The following is a 19,332-nucleotide window of genomic DNA, read 5'->3' on the forward strand; positions in this document are numbered from 1 at the left end:
ACTATATACGTTGCACTTCGAAATTAATTCTTCTGTAGTAACACTGTACACTTGAAAGAAGAGCACGTTTCAATGTATAAGAAAAGCCAATACAAACGGTTGTACTCGTTTTTTGGTTTTGGTTTTGTTTTCTTGGCTTAATTCAATTTCAAATTATTTCACGCGAATATTATAATTATGCAAAGTTATCTTGACACGTGGAAGTGATTATTAACCACAGGAAGTGACAGATATATTTATAGTGAGCAAATATATATATTTATATATATATATACAACGACAAATGAAGTTCATTAATATAATAGAAAATATCACAGATATTCCAGCAGTTAACAAGTGTTTATAAAGAATCACGAAAACTCAAAGTGGTAAGTTACGGCCTTGCAACACTAACATCCGGAGTTCGATTTCCATCTGCGAAGACCCAGCATGGCAGGTTGTTAGGGCGCTCGACTTCTAATCTGAGGGATACGGGTTCCAATCCTCATCACACCAGACATGCTCACTCTTTTAGCCGTGAGGGCGTTATAATATTACGGTTAATACCACTATTCGTTAGTAAAAGAATAGTCCAAGAGTTGGCGGTGGGCGGTGATGACTAGCTGCCTACCTTGTAACCTTTACACTGCTAAATTAGGGCGGCTAGTGCAAATCGTTCTCGTACAGCTAATCGTGAAATGTCTAAACAAACAAACATAGCTACTGTAACTAACAAGTCAACCATTACAGGATCGTGAATTTTTTTTTTAAATAACAAAGTACTACAATATGCCCTAAATCTGCTTCATTAACTCCCAGTATTAATATTTATTGATTTTATTCTGCACCAATAAACATAGTTAAACTAAAATCTTGTAAAATTGCGGGTGATTTTCTTGAAACGAAGAGAAACAAAATATATATATTGCTGCATATCGATCTTTTTTCCCTACAGCCTCCCAGTAGCAAAGCGGTATGTCTGTGGGCTTTAAATGTTAGAAATAGGGGCTCGATACCCGTGGTAGGCACAGCACAGATAGCCCAATGTGTAGCTTTGTGCTTAACAACAAACGAACAAACTTTGCTTCTTGTGGCTACCTAGTGAACAGTATAATAGCTAATACATTATTTATTTTGGATGTGTTTCCTTTCAAACATTACTGAACACGGGTAATAGACAAACACTGACAACTACTATAACCTCTCTTCATAGCTTCTTTTATGTTTCAGTTAATCAGCAATGTCAGTAAACAAATGTTCAAACGAAATATCCTCCAGCATTTAGAACCGTTTCTTCTTTTTTCGTGCTGGATAGGACAAAAGTATCTATACAATTGTACCAAACGATTGGTACAGCTAATGTTATTTGGCCGGTACTAAAGAATATATAACAAACACAACTGAAACAGAAATAATTATTGTCTGTTTCAGGGTGATAGTTACAACCAAACTATTTTGTAAATGAAACAACTTTAAAGTTATTTCTGCCCCACCCTGTATACCCCCCCAATCTATTATAATTTAGTCTTTCAAAGCATCTAAACCAAGTAGGGGGAAGCCAGTAATTGTTGTTGTGCGTTAAAAGATGGCACAAGAGAGTCATTAAGGTAATGTTTTTGCTTTTGCTGCATAACTTTCAAAGGACCAACGTAAAAACTGAAACGTGATCGATTGCAATGTGAAATATTAACTCTTTTGTTAACAATATAATATATCTATCATTATTCATTCCACGTTCTCTTCAGGTTTCTCTTCTTTCACAAAGCAATTTAGATTTCACTGTGCCCTATCACATCGACAGTGTGCAGTGACGAGCCGTATGAAATAAGAACCTAATTTACCAAAAACTAATTTGTCATCATAATTTTTTTGGCTCAAATGTGTATATCTTGTCTGTATGTTTCCTCGGTGGTCGTTCTTATGTTTTCTTTCAGAGTGCGTTTGTTGCGAAACTATTTGACGTCATTGTACAGGTGTATTTGAACACAGTTAAATATCAGATATACGATCAGTGATGTATGATATTCTTAACAGTATTTTCTATTAGAAGTGTAATTTCTTTTTAACAAGTGGAATCACAATATCACAGCTTAACACGTCATCACCGATGAACGTGATGAACATAGCGTGGTTGAAGTATTGCTGGACTCTTTAAAAAAAAAGTCTACTCAGAGGCACACAACTGGCTCAGCGGTAAATCTGCGAGCTTATAACTTTAAAATCCGGATTTCGATACTCATAATAGACACAACACAGACAACCCATTGTGTAGCTTTGCTCTTAACAACAAACAAACAAATCTTTTCAGAAAATCCTAAAGGACCGAAATATTAAGGCAGTACTAAACAATTTGATACGCCTGGTACTGCTGTTTCTGTTTGTTATTAAGCACAGAACTACACAAAGAACTATCTGTGCACACTATGGGTATCGAAACCCGGTTTCTAGCTGTAGAAATACGTAGACCTGCCGCTGTGCCACTGACACAGTGATTCGTTGTTTAGTGAAATATTTCTTCTTTAAAACAATATTTTTTCTTCTTCTTTTTCTCTTAAACTTCATCTTCCTATGATCGTCCATAAACTTACATATACGTACGTCCATATTTTAAACCTAGTAAATTGTCATTCGGGAACTGGCAAGTTTTGGTAGTTAGAGTTCTCGACTCGCAATCTGTGGGGTTGTGGCATCGAAGTTCGACATGCACGACGTTTATCCATGGGGTGTTATAATGTTACGATGAGTCCCGCTATTCCTTAATAAAACAGTAGACAAAGAGTTGGTAGTTGGGTGGTGTTGTCTAGTTGCCTTCCCTCTCGTCTATCGTTTCAAAATTAGAGACAGCTAACACGGAAAACCCTTAAGTATTTATGCATGATGTCCAAAACGACACAAAGAAATAGCTATCTCAGTATTTATCTGTTATTAACTTGCATTTAAAAATGGAGTACGTTAATTCTTCACTTTATGTAGTAGTACCTCGCTAGTACAGCGATAAGTCTTCTGATTTACAACGCTAAAATCAGCGGTTCGATCCTCCTCAGTGGACTCAGCAGATAGCCCAATGTGGCTTTGTTATAAGAAAACACACACACATAAACACACATTTCATGTAGAATTTCAAATTAATCTTCTGGTTATCCTAATCTAGTTATTATAGTGTGCTCTGTTATTGTTCACAATCAATAGCCTCAGAAAATCAAATTGAAGTTTAAATACTGTAATACATTTGCTTGAACAAAACACCATTAAGTCAGTTAAGAAGGAAACATTAAATTTGTGGGGAAAACTATACACAGAGAAATGCGAAAAATTTTATTTCACATATCGAATACCTAAAAGTCTTGATGTAAACTTTGCCGTAGTGCCTAGACCCAGGTGTTTCAGCATTCAATTCCGAATCTGAGAGTTGCAGGTTCGAATCATGTCACCGAACATGCTCGTCTGCTTAGCCATAGTGTGCTACAATGAGACTATCAATCCCAATATTTATTAGAAAAAGAGTAACCCAAGTGTTGGCGTTGAGTGATATTATCTAGCTACTTTTCCTATACTCTGTTACTTCAAAATTAGAAATGGGCAAACGAAGATAGCCCTCTTGTAGCTTTGTGCGACATTATTACCATCATCATTGTATATAACGTCTCGAGAACACATTATAACTTTATAACGAGTTTCATTCGTTGCCTAGTTATTTATTTTATTTTTTACATTAGTTGAATAGCCAAGTCTTACATATTTAACCATCGCGACTTCATATAAATACTTTGAAATTACATTGGAGGATCTTTTCTTTCATCAGTTGTAACGGTTGTGTTCATCTGTAAATTTATGGAAGTAATAACGCTAAATATCGTTGTTCAATACCTCAGGTGAACACATAACAGGTAGTCCATTGGGTAACTTTATGTTTAAACACAAACGAACATACAAAATTTCAATTGTAATATCTCATTATATATTCAGAATACCTTAATTAATCATTGACATTTCCAATACTCACTAACGCGAGTCACACGCCAATTAATTTACCTGCTTTTATCAACCAATCAATAAACAAATTGGGGTCCGTGGTTTGTTTTCTAGTCTAGATAAATTGGCTTTTTTTTTTTTTTACTCGTAACACGCGAACTTAAACAAAAAGAAAGAAATGTTAATGTATATTTGTTCTAGCACAAAGTTGTTTAGGATACTAGTTGTACTGTATTCACCACAGAAATCAAACACTGAATGTTAAGATTCTAAACTTTTAACCTTACTCCTGAAACCACTTTGGGGTAAAGCATTACACCTATAATTCAATAAATAAATAAAGTTACACAACGAATTTTTTTTTCTCTCTCTCTAGACGCATAATGTGGGGAAAGCTATTTGTATAACAAAACAAGAAACGTGATATAATCATATGTCTACAATGAGAAATTCTCATGTATTGGAAGATCGAAAATCCTCACCTGTTTGTTAATAACAGCGATATAGAAATCACATAGAGTTATTGTGATTAATAAATTCGAATAAAATAGTGTCGTTGAATTTCAAGCCGTACGTGTAAACAGCCTCACGTTTGATCAATGATACATTTACGGACTTACAAGACTAAATTCTGGGTTTGATTCCCTGCTATTAACCTATTGCGTGCATTTAGGCAACAATAATAACAAAATAACAAAATTTCCAGATATATATTAATACTAGATAAAAAATGAGTTTATAAGTTGTTCAAAGATCGTTTATATCTAATGTATCTTCCATACACCAGTATACAAAGCAGAATTTGAACTCCTAGAAGATAACAGATACCAATCTGCAGCGTCATCTATTGACTAATGAACATAATGAAAAATTGAGAAAAATAAAGTAAAATAAAATTTTAACATTTTATAAGAATTTGAGGAATAAACCTCATTGAACTTTTGATATATATATTTTGTTCTATTTTAGTTGTTCAAAAATGAAGCTATATAAAGATGAAAAACATTAATTGATTTTTTATTAATTTAAAAATTTAAGGATATATCGCATAAGAAAAAACACGATACACATGTTCACCCATTCTTATTTCCCCTATTATTTCAACGGTAATTCTGCGAGATTATAACGCTATAAATTGAGTTTTAACACCTAAAGTGAGCAAAGCACAGGTAGACCATTATGTAGCTTTGTGCTTAATAATAAAGACACAAATTATTATTTTGGCATTCCTTACGTGACATAAAATATAAATGTATATGATATATATATATAAATGAAGGAACGACAGTGATTTTTTAAGGACAATAGGCACTTTAAAACTTACAAAATTAACTTTATTTTTCAGTGTGTCATAGAAATTACTTAATATAATTTTGTGATGACAAACTGTAAATTATCATCATTTACTAAATTCGTAGTTTGCAGTTAAATTATGATGTATATTATATTTAATTTGTATTTTTTAAATTATTTTAAGTATTTCTTAAGTAGATGGCGACATTGCATTACTTTGTGTGCAATACGTATGGAGTGTTTGGAAGTATTTTCTATATTTGTAGTTTGAACTAACTCAGTAATTAACTATTTAACGTGTTATACTGTTGCTTTTTAAAATAATACTGTTATCTAAAACTTAAGATAATTAGCAAAGCTGCTGAGTTTGTTGCAGGAACATGAAAGCGGTTGTACAGAGAGTCATGAAGGCTAGCGTTTTGGGTAGGCAAGACTTAAAATTAGATTAAAGCTGTTACTGATTAGTCTCTACTATATATAATTGTAAACAAATGCCATCGTAGGGCGATTAACACTCACTCTGTTATTAATTGTTCCATGAAATTGAGGATGAAAACGTATGAACGATTTTTTTAATGTATTTAATTACAAATTGAGTTAAGTTAAAAACTATTTTTGATATTTATACTAAATTACAGTGGCCTACGACAAGGAAAACTTCATTACTAGTAACGTTATGCTATTAGTAGTATGAATAATTTTATTAACTTATTCTGTGTTTGGAAAGAAATTACTATCTTAATTAATAAATTACAATCTTTTCTTAAGCCATTAGGGCTACAGTTAAAAGTTAGAGTGATCACACCACCGATTTTTTGGGGCATAGCCTGATAGATTCTTTTGGGAGTGAAATGATGAGGTGTTCTGATTTCATTTTTGTTGTAATCTGTAAATCTTATTCACTATTTTATTTTTAAACCTCTGAAAAGTATGAACCAACAGATATGAATTTTTGTAACTGAAAAAGGAAATAACTCAGCATAGATATTGTTGTTTCATATGCAGTTGACAACATAAAATAGGCTGCAGAAGTTGACACAGTATCATTATTTCATAAGTCATTGAACATATGATGTTGCACCCACTAAAAAAGAAGATAAATGCAAGTTGCAGGTGCTGTTCACAGCCAATGTTCCATTTTAAATCCACGAGGCTTTTATTTGAAGTAACTCAAGAGTGAATGTGTATGACCATTTAGAATTTTATGACAAACTCCTGGTGAGTTAGAAGATTCCCAAATAAAATTGCTTTAGCAGCAGTAACATAAGAAAACATATAATTTTCATTTGATGATATTTACTATTTGCATAACTGATCTTGCTATACTTTTCCTTATAAAGGTAATTATTCCCACTTTTAGGGTGTGAAATCCAGTAACCCTACCCAACATTTGTACAATAAATCCATACTTATATACTTCCTTACTTTCACTTTCTGTGTGTATCATCTTTCTCTCTCTCTCTCTCTTTATATGTATATTTATGCAGTTAAAATGCATGCATTGCAAATAACACCATATTTATTATGATTACCAGTCTTTCTTTATAACTTCAAATCCCACACATTTTATAATATTTAAAAGAACTTTCAAGTTTTAAGTCTTTGTTGTTTTTTTTTGCTTAAAGACTAAATCTAGGAAATCAGTGATGTCGAGAAACCCACTTGTTGAGAAATTTATATGCAAAAACGGCTCGTTTGGGTTGAGAAAATAGTTTACATAGAAGAGCGAACAACGTTTCAACCTTCTTTGGTCATCGTCAGGTTCACAAAGAAAGAGGTAACTGACCGGAAGCTGACCACATGTTTGAAAGGGGTTGTGTAACTGAGTGTCGGAATGTAGAGGGCGGTGTTAGATGTTTGAATATATAATTTTATTTATTTTATTATTTTAATATAGGTATAAAGGCGTTCCTTTATATTGGTTTATTTGTTTTACTTGTTGTATAAGTAAGGCTTCTTTAATTTTGCGTTTGTTTATGTTTGTTTTTTTATTTAGTATTTGAGTGTCTGAAATGTAAACTGTTTTCTCAATCCAAACGAGCCGTTTTTGCATATAAAATAAATCTAGGAAAGTAATGTGTGAGTTATATTAACACAGTCACTAAGAATATCAATGCATGTTTCACTAAGTACCAGTCATAATCTAACCTCTATAAAAGCCAGTATGGGTCAGGTCACATCATACTTCATTTCCCCAAATTGGAGTAGTTATAAAAGCTATAATGTATTTATACAGATAGAATAGTTTGCTTGCTGTCTCTCCATAATGATTTTTATTGATTGCTGAATTAAGTTGGTTTTGTTTCTGTTATGTCACCAATTTTTTAAATAAACAAAACAAGCCTCTTTGTTCAATGGAGACTCTTAAGCTCAAAAGTCAGCACATATTTTTACATTTTTGTTGTCTATACATTTCATTCTATACATAGACTGACAATAATATTAGGTTATACTTTTGTTGCTAAGCAACATGACATAAAAGCCAATGCTGGAACATTGTGTTACCAAAATATACTGGCTTTTCTAACTGGCTTTTTTAGTTGGTAATCTAATTGAGTTTAACCAATAATTATTTCTATGAATACACTGCAGATTTATTTCATGAATGATCTTAATTTGATTAAACCACAATGGTATTTACCAATGTTTGATTGTCTCAACTGTACTTTTCTGCTTCTTTGATGTTCATGCCTTATTTTGCAAAATTTATTTATTTCAGTTAGCTGTGAAACATGAGGATAGTGTATACTATGGGCTGGAGGTGTGGCAGTACTTGCTCCATCATTTTTAGTGGGATATATTTTAATATTATGATAATAAACAGTTATTTATAAACACAGAACAGGGTGACAGAAAGTCACATCAAAGCTATTTTTATTAAAAAATAAATTAATAAAACAACAGTAATAAATAAACTTCTTTTAGATTTTTTAAAGCATTTAAATATGGTCCTTTATATCCATATCTTTACCTATTCAACAGAATGTTGAAGAATTCAAACTAATAGCACAAATTACATCATCAGGCATACACCATTCCATAAATTTTTACCTCTGATTTTAGTGAAACATAATTAAAATCACTTACTTGAACCTAGGTTTCAAAGCTTAACCTTCAACACTTTGCTTTTCCAAACATTTTATTCCCCTATTTAAACAGGCAACCCTTTGGAAGCCAGTCAAACTTTTAAGATTAAACATCTAAATTACATCTATTATTTCAGTTATCCAAAAACAAAATCAACTCTGATGCAAAATTGATAACCTTATGTTTCTGAATAATAAAAAGGCATATTTTATAACACTCTTTCTTGTTCCAAAACCTGTTTTCAAGCCATTTCTGACCCGGCATGGCCAGGTGGGTTAAGGCGTTCAACTCATAATCTGAGGATCACAGGTTTGAATTCCTGTCACACCAAACTTGCTCACCCTTTCAGCCATGGGGGTGTTATAATGTGATGGTCAATCCCGCTATTTGTTGCTAAAAGAGTAGCCCAAGAGTTGGCAGTGGGTGGTGATGACTAACTGCCTTCCCTCTAGTCTTACATTGCTAAATCAGGGATATCTGCGCTAGCCATCCCTAAATTAAAATTCCAAAACAAACATACAAACAACCCATTTCTTAACTTTTTCTCCAGTCTTATAAATGTAAGGTACTAATTGTAACATAGAACATGTATATCAAGGGACTATTTGGTCTTTCAAGTGTGTTCCATCACATCCACCCGAAGAAGAAGAAAAGTAAATATTAAACACCTCCTTTCTTTTCCAAAAAGCATTTAATCAACCCTTTCAAACTTTTTTAAAAGTTTATAGTGATAGTCTTCAATACTACTTGTCCAGTTATACTAAACTTATCCCATAAGCTAATCATCCTGTAAAAATAAAACTGTCTTAAATTTCTGTCCTCTTGTCCTGTTATTTTCAGAGTTATGTAAAAATAAAAAAATTGTGTTTATTCTTTTAATCTTTAAAAAGATCTCATATTCTTTTTTTTTTTTTCATCAAGAGAAAATAAACTAAAAGATCTTAACTTATCCTGTGAGGTAACCTTTGCTTCTCCATTATCATCATGTTAGCATTTCATTGAGGAGACAGAAGCATACACAGTATTTTATGTAAGGCTTAATCAGCAATTTATATAAGAGATAGTATAGTTACTATTTCTTCTTTCACTTGCAATCAGTGTTTTTATAAGTCTGTCATAACATTCTGTTAAAGCTTAACATGTAGATAACAAGATACTATTTGATTCTTTAAGACTGTCCATACACAATCACCCTGTATGTTTTAGGAAATAAATTTTCTTCTTAAGGTCTAGCAAAGTGCTGACTCCACTGCTTCTGAAGAAAACATATTACAGATGTTAATAATCATGTCATAAAAATAACTGGAACCTAGCCTCTCATTTCCAAATCTTACACTTGTTTCCTCATGGCCTTTTATCTTTAGAATATAGCTTAAAGTACTTTATAAATCTCCATGATAATCTTCTAACAATAAGCCAACTATTACAAATCCTCCTTCAGTGACCTAAGCACTGCCGACTTTGACACACAACACCAACAACATGTTAACAACTGCATACATACAAATCAATCTTCTCTCACACCACAATTCCCTGGTAAGACACTAAAAACTAATTCCTGTTCAATTAGTAGAAAAATCACCACCACTGAACTCAAAATTAACATTAAAAACTTGAAAAACACTTTTCCCGGACATGATCAAATACCAAACATTATTCTCAAAAAAATGCTCCAGTCTCCTATTACAACATCTCACAAATATTATGAATATCTCACTTACAACAGGTTATTACCCCGACACTTGGGAAAAAGCCATTATCACCACAATTCCAAAGAAACAAACAAACAGGACTAATCCTGACACCTTCCATCCCATCAGTCTCTTAAGTTGTCTTGGCAAACTGAGGGAGAAAATAAGTTCAAATTGCCTCCTTCATTTCTGTGAAATACATAGCATTCTACCCGAATCTCAACATGCTTCCAGGAAAAACAGACGAACAATAGATCACCTCACACAACTCACTGAATCAGTTTACAAAGCATTCAATAACAATCGGGTAACCATAGGTGTATTTTTAGATGTTAAAAAAGCATTTGACAGTGTTTGACATAATGCCATTAAGTATAAACTAACTAATATGAAAGTAAGTCAAACTATTATCAAATGGACATCGAACTTCCTTACGGATAGAACAGCTCAAGTAAGAGTCAACAAAATTTTATCAAAATCTTTCAAACTAACTGCCAGGAGTGGTCCAAGGATCTGTCTTCTCACCACTCCTTTACATTATTTTTGTTAGTGATATACCTTTTCCTAGTCTGATATACACTTATAATTCACAATTCACTGACGATATTGCTATCTGAGTATTTCTAGAAACCCACTAATGGCCATGTCTCGTGTTCAAGAAACACTAAATACTGTCTTGAGCTGGAGCAACAGGTGGAGAGTAGTTTTGAATTCAACAAAAACACAAGCAATCACTTTTTATAGGAAATTAAAAAGACACAGAAAAACTCTAGAAAAAGTAAACATCTCACTCAGCAGTATGCCCATCAACATGAGTAAGCACATCACATTCCTTGGAATCACTTTTGACTCCAGATTAACATGGAAAAACATGTTAACAACATACACTTATCCATCAGAAACTGCATCTTACATTTGATGGCCATATCTAGCAAGCACTCAGTATGCTCACCAGAAACCATTATCCAAATATACAAGGTTTACATCTGTCCATTTATAGAATATGGATGTCAAGTCACACACAGTATGTCTCACAACAAACTACAGAAGATCCAAATACAACAAAATAAAATATTAAGAACAGCAAACCAACTACCATCATACACACTTGTTAACTGCACACACAAAATCAGTAACCTACCCACCCTTAGGAACAGGCTTACAGAAATATACAAATATTACTTAAAAGCAGAACATAGAAACAAACTAACTGCATCATTATGTAGATTATCCAGTGCACCTACAAAATACATTTCACCATATAACATATTTCAACAATTACAAATCACTCAACAAAATATATAATCATAGAGAAGGTGAATATATGTTTAAATTTATATGTATTTCCCTTCAGATCCAGACACAAGATAGGTAAAACTTTCAGTGCCTGTCGTGTGAAAGTGGGTTTTCTTGGGGCACTCCTGTTTCTCTCCACATCCAAATGTGGCATTGGATCTTTAGATCCCAGCCAAGGCAATATTTTTGCCTAGCTCTGGATCAGGCTGTTTTCAGTTGATATTTCACTGGCTTTTTGGACTTCGGGCTCTGGCCTGGTTTTCTTCTCTTGTGTCGGTTTAGTCTCACGTCCCCTTTTCTCACCTGTCATTTTTATAATTCCCCACTGCACTTCATCACCTTAAACAACTCAAAGTAAAATACAAGTAAATTCTCAAGCAAAATTAAATAATCTTTCATGTGAGTGGATGAAGAGGAACCACAAGGTTCCTGGCCACCCTTGTTGGGGAGAGAATTCTTCTGACTTCTCTCTCTCTAAACTAAATCCCTGCCAAGATCGTTTGCATTCTAAAAATAAAATTATCTTTTACCCTCCTTTCTCAAGCACAAACATGTTGAGTTTATATTAGATGTAAGCATTCTTTTCTGCTTTTATGAGTTCCTATAATTACTAACCTAAGCTTCTTCAATTAATACCGTAGTCATATTACCTGCTTCAGAAGCAAAAAGACTAGCTTACTGGTTCACCAGTTGTTCTGAATAATGAGTGAAGTTAATTCAAAATAAAATGAGTAAGTAATATTGATAACAAACAACTTGTAGTTAAAATAAATTAACAAGTTAGTGTTGTTAAAAACATAAAAATAATTTTGATCTTTAACAAGTCAAGTGAAAACAAAAAAAAATTACAGTTCATCAACTTAATCTAGTTCATATCAAAACAATTCAAATAATTTATATTATAAATAGCATCTGCACCAAAACTTTCTGAAATATTGTATGAATGAAGACATAAATTTGTTAAAATTCTCTCAAAGCTAAAATGATTTTGGATACTGTGTGTGTATATACACACATAAGCAAAAGTATCTGTCTGCAGTTGAAGTCAATCTATAAGTTTAAATTTTTTTATAGATTTTAAAAAGGTTAATTGTATTACACTCATGGTTTCACTTTCGACAGCTCGGAGCTACTTATACCACCCATCAAGAAAAGTAACTGTTGGACATTTCAGTCCTGCTCAGAGCCACCCAACAATAACATAGAGTAAATCTACATTAGTATTCTATAAGTTATGTCACACTTTGTAATACAAATAATAGCATAATTAATTCCTAACAATTTAGTGTAAGATATCCTGTTTGTGAAATATAATTTGGCATCAACATTACACATGACTGTTCTCCAACCATTTCAAAAGTGAATGTTGAGCTTTGTCCATATGTGCAGCTTTTCAAATGGGAGACAGATGAATGCTTAGACAGACACCACAGTTGACAATATGTATAAGATATATAATATATAGAAATATTGACTACAGATCTAAAGAGGCTATGGTTTCATTGTGCAAGCCACTAGTTAAGTCTCATTTGGAATGTTGTTACAGTTTTGATACCCTTATCATAGGAAGGACATTAGTTGTAAATAAAGTTCATAGGAAGGTGCTATCAGATGAATCCAGAGATGGATGGCTATCGACAGGAGGATGGGTTAAAACCTGATAAATTGGTAACTTTAAGATTTTAAAAGATCAGACACATGACTCCAGCTGTTATATTTCTTCAATTTGATGTTAAATTTGCAAAATGCATATTGCTGTATAGATCTGTAGGTGTGGTAGCATCACAAGGTTTTGAGAAAATGTTGATAAATAAGGAGAATGAGGCTGGGCTTAGTAAGTAGTTTTCATTTTGTTGAGAGAGGTTGGAATTCAAAACATTCTTGGTGGGCCAAAAGGTCCCTTGATAGTTTAGTTTATATCTTCATATATGTACAATTAACCTTCACAGCTTAACATAAAATATATCACTGAATAAAAAAAATAAAATAAAATGCTGGCTGCTAACAAGTTGTATTATTGTACTAACTTAATTTATGAAATGAACTTACAAACAAATATTTATTTTTAGTAACAGAAAAAAAATGTGAAAAATACTTTTTATGTTACAAAAGTAAAACAAATAGCAACATTTGAAATGTCAGTGCACGTATTAATTTTATATTGTTGCTTTTAAGATATACTGTTTCTGTAGACTATTCAGACAAACACACACACATATATATATTTTTTTTCTTTCTTTTAGTGAATGATGAAGTGGTGAGCTCAATTGGGAAAGGATTGTGTGTTCTTATTGGAATATCACGAGATGATACGCCAAAAGACATGGAATATATGTAGGTTGAACTTTTTTATTTCCCACTCCTGAAAACAATTTTAATAAAGTACAGTTAGTTTAGATGTGATTCTTTATGAGAGATGTTAAAACAGATATTTTTATGTAATATAAGTTTGCTGGCAAAAAAGTTGTCTTGCAATATTAGTACATGTCACGTTTCTGTTATAACCAAAAATTCATAATTGTTATATTTATACCTAGTTCCATTATTTAATAAGTATCAAAACATGAACATGCATTTGAAAGTAAAAACAAAGAGTTGTTAATTACAATATCTTGATGATTTTATCAGGCTTTGCTTAATTGTTAAAATTAAATTATTGTATTGAATAGATTGAAAACAAGGTATAGTACAACTTTCAGTCTACAATGCTCTATGCAGTATATGCTTAGTTCATTTTTTTTAAATACTCATCTTTATAAAATCAAACATTCATTAATTACTCCAATGTCACAAAATTCAAAACTTCTCATTATAAGCATTTATTATGATTTTTATTAAAAAAAGAAATTACTGGCAGTGTCACCATATACCAATGTGAAATTTATACTGGGTTCTTTTTTCTTAAATTTTTATCTGTTATATATAAAATTAGTTAATAAAATTAGCCAAGCCATATTTATGACTGTAAGGTAAAAGTGATATAAAACACCAAAGAACAATGACTGCTAACCAGATCTTTCCAACTTTGCCTCTTGTGGCATCTCTTATTCAATATCACAAAGTTCAAAAGAGATTCTTTCCAACATACTTATGATCATAGGATCTTCTCCAACATATAGCAGTTCTAGTGTAGTGATCATCTTTTATTTATTTTTTCTTGACGTAAATAGTTATGCTCTATATTAAGCTCAAAGTTTCCATTTGGTACTTTCCAGTTTTCTTGAAGGTTTGAACTTAAGCTCTTTTCTGTTTTTATACAGTTTTTATCTTTTGTTCTCTTTCTTTCTTATAAAAAGATGTCTCCTACACTATTGTTTTCTCAGATAATGTTTTGCAACTGCTGAGACTTGACTTGAAGGTTAAGTTAGGTACAATGGAATCTGTTAACAGGTTAACAAGGAGAGCCTGAAGATGACCTAAGATGGCCAAAATGTTGTTCTTTATTTTAATTAAAGTGCTAATACCCATACCAGCATTCTTGAGAATACATTTTTACTTCAAGTGGGTTTCTTATCATCACAAATTCATGGTGCCTACTTCAATCATTCATAAACCAGGAGAAAAAAACCCACATGAAGGTAAGAAATGACTGCACAGTAAATCAGGACAGAATCAAAAAGTGATTAAAACATAACAAATCAATCAAAGGCTGGTGCTTCCTGGTTTTCTTGGGTATTACAAACAGCCTGGAATAAAAATGTGGAGAAGGATGAGTTGTAGGTTCAATGTCTTTCTGGGAGAGATTATGGATTTTCTTACTTGGTCATTTGACCAGGGGCTTTAGTCTTCTTATTGTATGTTATCAGTTTGCCCTTTTCCTCACACCTGTTGCAATATCTCTGGTATTGATATTCCTCTGTACTTACACTGTATTTTCTCCATTCATTTTTCAGTATGTGGATTATAGGAGTTCTTATCACTTCTCTGTTCAAACATGCTAGGGTGGTGGACTACAGAGGCACTGTTCTGAATGTGATAATGATGTACAACACAAACAACAATGAAACCATTGATTTGAAAGTAAGGTGGTGGTGTTTTGCTGGTGTTAGGTGATGCACAAGGTAATCCAAGTAAATGTTGTAACTTTGGAGTGAGCCATTAAAATTGAAGTTCACATGTTTGATTGGGATCCCTCATCCTACCCCAAAATGGATGTTGGTTTCTTGTGACTGGGTTTTGGATTTAGAGCTGAATTTATCAACTTAATTCCTCACACATGTATTACAAGTATATCTCTTCCCTCACTCAATTTTATTGTTGTTCAACCTTTTTTTAATGTGAGAATGTTCTATCTTCAGTTCTGCTTCAACTTATTTATTCATTTTTCAATTTTTTCTAAAGGTCTACCTTGACTATTCCTTTGGTTACTAATAATCCTTAGAGCTCTTGTCACCAGAAGACTTGTTGGTCTTGTTTTACCAGTTTTAACCAAAAGCTTTTTATACTTTCAGTGTTCAAACTTCCCATCAGCAGTAGTTTCATGAGTTTTCCAGGAACCTCCTTTCTTGTTCATTTCAGGTATGGTGTTTATTAGTTCTTTTTACCAGGATGGGAAGTTTTTGTTTTGGGTCTTTGGTTACTCTGTGTGGTTTTTTTTCCTTTAGCTTTTTTTTTAACTATTTGTTTATGACACTTCATTCTCTTTCATTTTCCATTGAAGACTTTGAGCTGGTAGTTTCACTTTCTGTAAAAGGTTTTTATTTAGGCTCTCCAGGAGAAAGTGTATTAATCTCTTATGTCCTTGTAATTGATAATATGAAAAGAATATGGAATATTCTTTGTGTACTGACAAAGTTGCTATCTAAAAATAATCATTAAATGTTTAATTTGTTTTTTGAAAATAGGGTAAGAAAGGTTTTAAACCTGCGACTATTTGATGATGCAAATGGAAAGAGGTGGAACCACAGTGTTAAAGATAAAGGGTTTGAAATCCTATGTGTAAGTCAGGTAAGTAGAGGTTTTAAATTTTATGTGTAAGTCAGGAAGATAGAGACTACAAATTTCGGTGATTAGTTAGATGTGTAGCTGAGATAAGCAGAGGTTTAAAATAAGACCTGTGTGGTTAAAGCACCAATCAGGTTAAGAAATAAGATCTAGCAAACCAACGACTGTGACTGGTCGAGTACCTTACTGTGAAACAGTTTCTTATTGTAGAATCAGTATGATTTGAAAGACTTTAAATAATAAAATATCTATTGTTTTGCTTCTTACTATTTACATCCATAACACAGTTTGGGTATGTTTATCCAAAATAAGCAGTAATTAACTTAGTTAACACTCGTGCTAAACTAAAATAGTTGTTTTTTCATACATTATAATTATTGCCTTTTGTGAAATGTGGTTATGTTTCATAATGATCAAAAGTGTAAATCTTTTAGAAACATAAACATAGACTAGAAAATTATCCTGTCTTAAGCTGGATTTTACTGTACTGAATTTCATGTATTGTTATTAGTACAAAGGAAGGAGAAGAAAGGTGTAGCTGTCTAATTGGATACTGTATCCACCATTGTGAAAACTAAGCCCATTCTTAAATAAGGGAGTACTTTAGCTTCAACAGAGATTTGTTTTACATTGGATGGAATATTTTCATCCTCTGGAGAGTGTTCCATACATGTTTGATAGGGTTCAGGTCAACTTTTGAAGATCAGTCTTAACACTCTCATTTCTTCCCATTCAAGATAAGAAGTGATGATTCTAACTTGATGTGGTCAATGTTGTTAACAAAAATGAAGTTTGGCCTGACTGCACCTGCATAAGTACTTGCTATCGTATAGAGAATCTCAATGTGATAGTTAAAGTGAGGGTACTCTTTTGGAAGACATGGAGATACATTATTTCCTTTATGCTTCATTTAGTCTACAATACAACAGTTTGTATTCCATATTTTATAACACACCATGGTAAGAAATGTTTATCATGTTGCCTTCAGAATAATACACCCGTCAGTATACTTCAGACATAATTTTGATTTGCCAGCAGTGTGGAGTCATTCAATTATTAGTGTTCCATTTAATATAACCTATAACCCATTTCCAACATTCCTGGATGTGTCAGGGGTTAGATGTGTGTAGATTAAAGCTCTTGTGGACACTGCACCAACCTCTTGAAGCAGGCTGTAAACTACCTGTTTAAAAATTCTAACCATCTGCTACAGTTTGAAAGTAATATCCCAGTTTGCAGGACATCAGAGATTCAATTTCATTTTTAGATGCTGATCTTTCTGAGTGGTTGTGATTTATTCTGCACCTTCTCCATGACCTCCTCCATGTTGTCTAATGACTATCACTGATTTGGTGTTGACCCTAGGCTTTGTAACACATGCAGTAATGAGTGACATGACAAAGAACTTCCCCATTTTGAGGCATCCTTATGCTTTTTCATTTCCTTTTACCTTAATTGATTCTAATTTTCCTCATAACCATTATGCTTATTTTTAAGACAATGTTGGATTTGGAAACAAATGCTTTTTCATGTATTGAAATTTATGAGTGTTCCAGTTTGCTTCTAGAATTTAAAATTTGGTATGAATTCATCAAAACATTTCATACTTCAAATCTTCCTGGTTCAGGCTTGATGTGAAGCTATCTGATTGGTCCTTCTTTTTGATCAATATCAGTTTAGTATATTATTTGGGAAAGTAAGTCCACTATTTCCTCATAATTCTAAATGCAAAGCAGTCTTATCCAAGGTCCTTTGTTAACCATAGTGTTCCATGTCCTGTCCCTAACTCCAGGTGCAATAATCAGCATTCATCTTGCCCACTCAGTTGGGGAGTGAGGATGAATGTTCATAATTCCAGACCAGATGATTTCTGTCCCTTTGGTTGAGTTAGGCAGAGACGATCATGTCATTTCAAGCATGTTGTTTTTCAGACTTCTTCAGATTTTGCTTACTTTCTTGTTATGATTTTGGTGGTTTGGAACACTTCATTCCATGGCTACAGATTGGGAATGAATCACACACGTATGTATGTCTAACATTATGGTGCAATTGCTTGAGCCACCAAAATGGGATATAGGGATTAAGACCACTTAATTCCAACCCTGAGTTGTGGAACATTTGCCATTGGGTTGGGACTGGCCTGTAGTGATAAATACTTACACTCATTTACACCCTTGATACAGGAATTGTACTTTGGGCAAAGAGAATACCTGTTCTTAATGTAGTGTGGTTTCCTCACTTAGGCACCACTATTGTGGTACAACCTTGATCTGTTGAGATGCTTTCTGTATATATAATGCCCACACTGGCCCTTCAACCTTTTCACTGTGGGATTCTAGGTATAGTGTCAGCAGATGGTAAGTATGTTTTGAAAAATAACATTTTCTACATTGAAAATGTATTTCCAATAATAGTTATTTCCACTGACACTTTCCCACTCTTCCTGCCCACTGAGATCTGGCATTAGTGACTGGGATGGTGTCCATCTCAAAAAAGTGATAACATTATTTGAATTATATACAGTACCAGGATAGAGGACAACACACTGATGGAGATGGAGAGGCTATCACCATTGATGTATGAGTGGGATATAAAAGACTGGAGTAAGTGAGAAAAAACATCCAATACTTATATGGGCAAAGCTGAAACCTTGGAGGTGGAAGAACAACTACAGTGTTAGCTGAGGTAAGTATTACTGGAAATACATTTTCAATGGAGGAAAATGTTAACTTTAGAAACCTAAAACTAATTTTTTGATTTTAATTCATTTTCATGTCACTCTCCTTTTGCTAATACTCAACAATATACATTGTTGCTTAGCAACAAAACTATCATAGTATTATTGTTAGTGTTACTTTGTGATTTATTTTTATTTTCTCTGTTTCTAATAATCTTGGTGATATAAAAGCAAGCAGTTTAATTCAAAAATTTCTTTTTAAGTTAGTGTTGGAAGTTTCCATTAATCAAACAGTTACATTACTATTTCAGACAAATCTGTTAAATTAGTTAAGGATGCAGAAGAAATAAAGGAAAATGTGTTTCTTAATGGTTGTATAAAAGAGCAATTCTT

The 19,332-nt window shown here is 32.8% G+C and overlaps 1 protein-coding gene across 1 annotated transcript in view; it reads left to right on the forward strand.

Moving 5' to 3' along the window:
• Positions 1-5,437: 5,437 nt before the first annotated feature.
• The window catches only part of Dtd (D-aminoacyl-tRNA deacylase), a 28,804-nt gene continuing 14,909 nt past the window's right edge, over positions 5,438-19,332 (forward strand). The window contains exons 1-3 of the mRNA XM_076504336.1: positions 5,438-5,667; positions 13,562-13,652; positions 16,163-16,265. Of these exons, the coding sequence (XP_076360451.1) occupies positions 5,625-5,667; positions 13,562-13,652; positions 16,163-16,265 (237 nt within the window). The 5' untranslated portion in view covers positions 5,438-5,624. The remainder of the gene's footprint in view (positions 5,668-13,561; positions 13,653-16,162; positions 16,266-19,332) is intronic.

This window comes from Tachypleus tridentatus, chromosome 6, assembly GCF_004210375.1.
Source record: "Tachypleus tridentatus isolate NWPU-2018 chromosome 6, ASM421037v1, whole genome shotgun sequence".
NCBI lineage: Eukaryota > Metazoa > Arthropoda > Merostomata > Xiphosura > Limulidae > Tachypleus > Tachypleus tridentatus.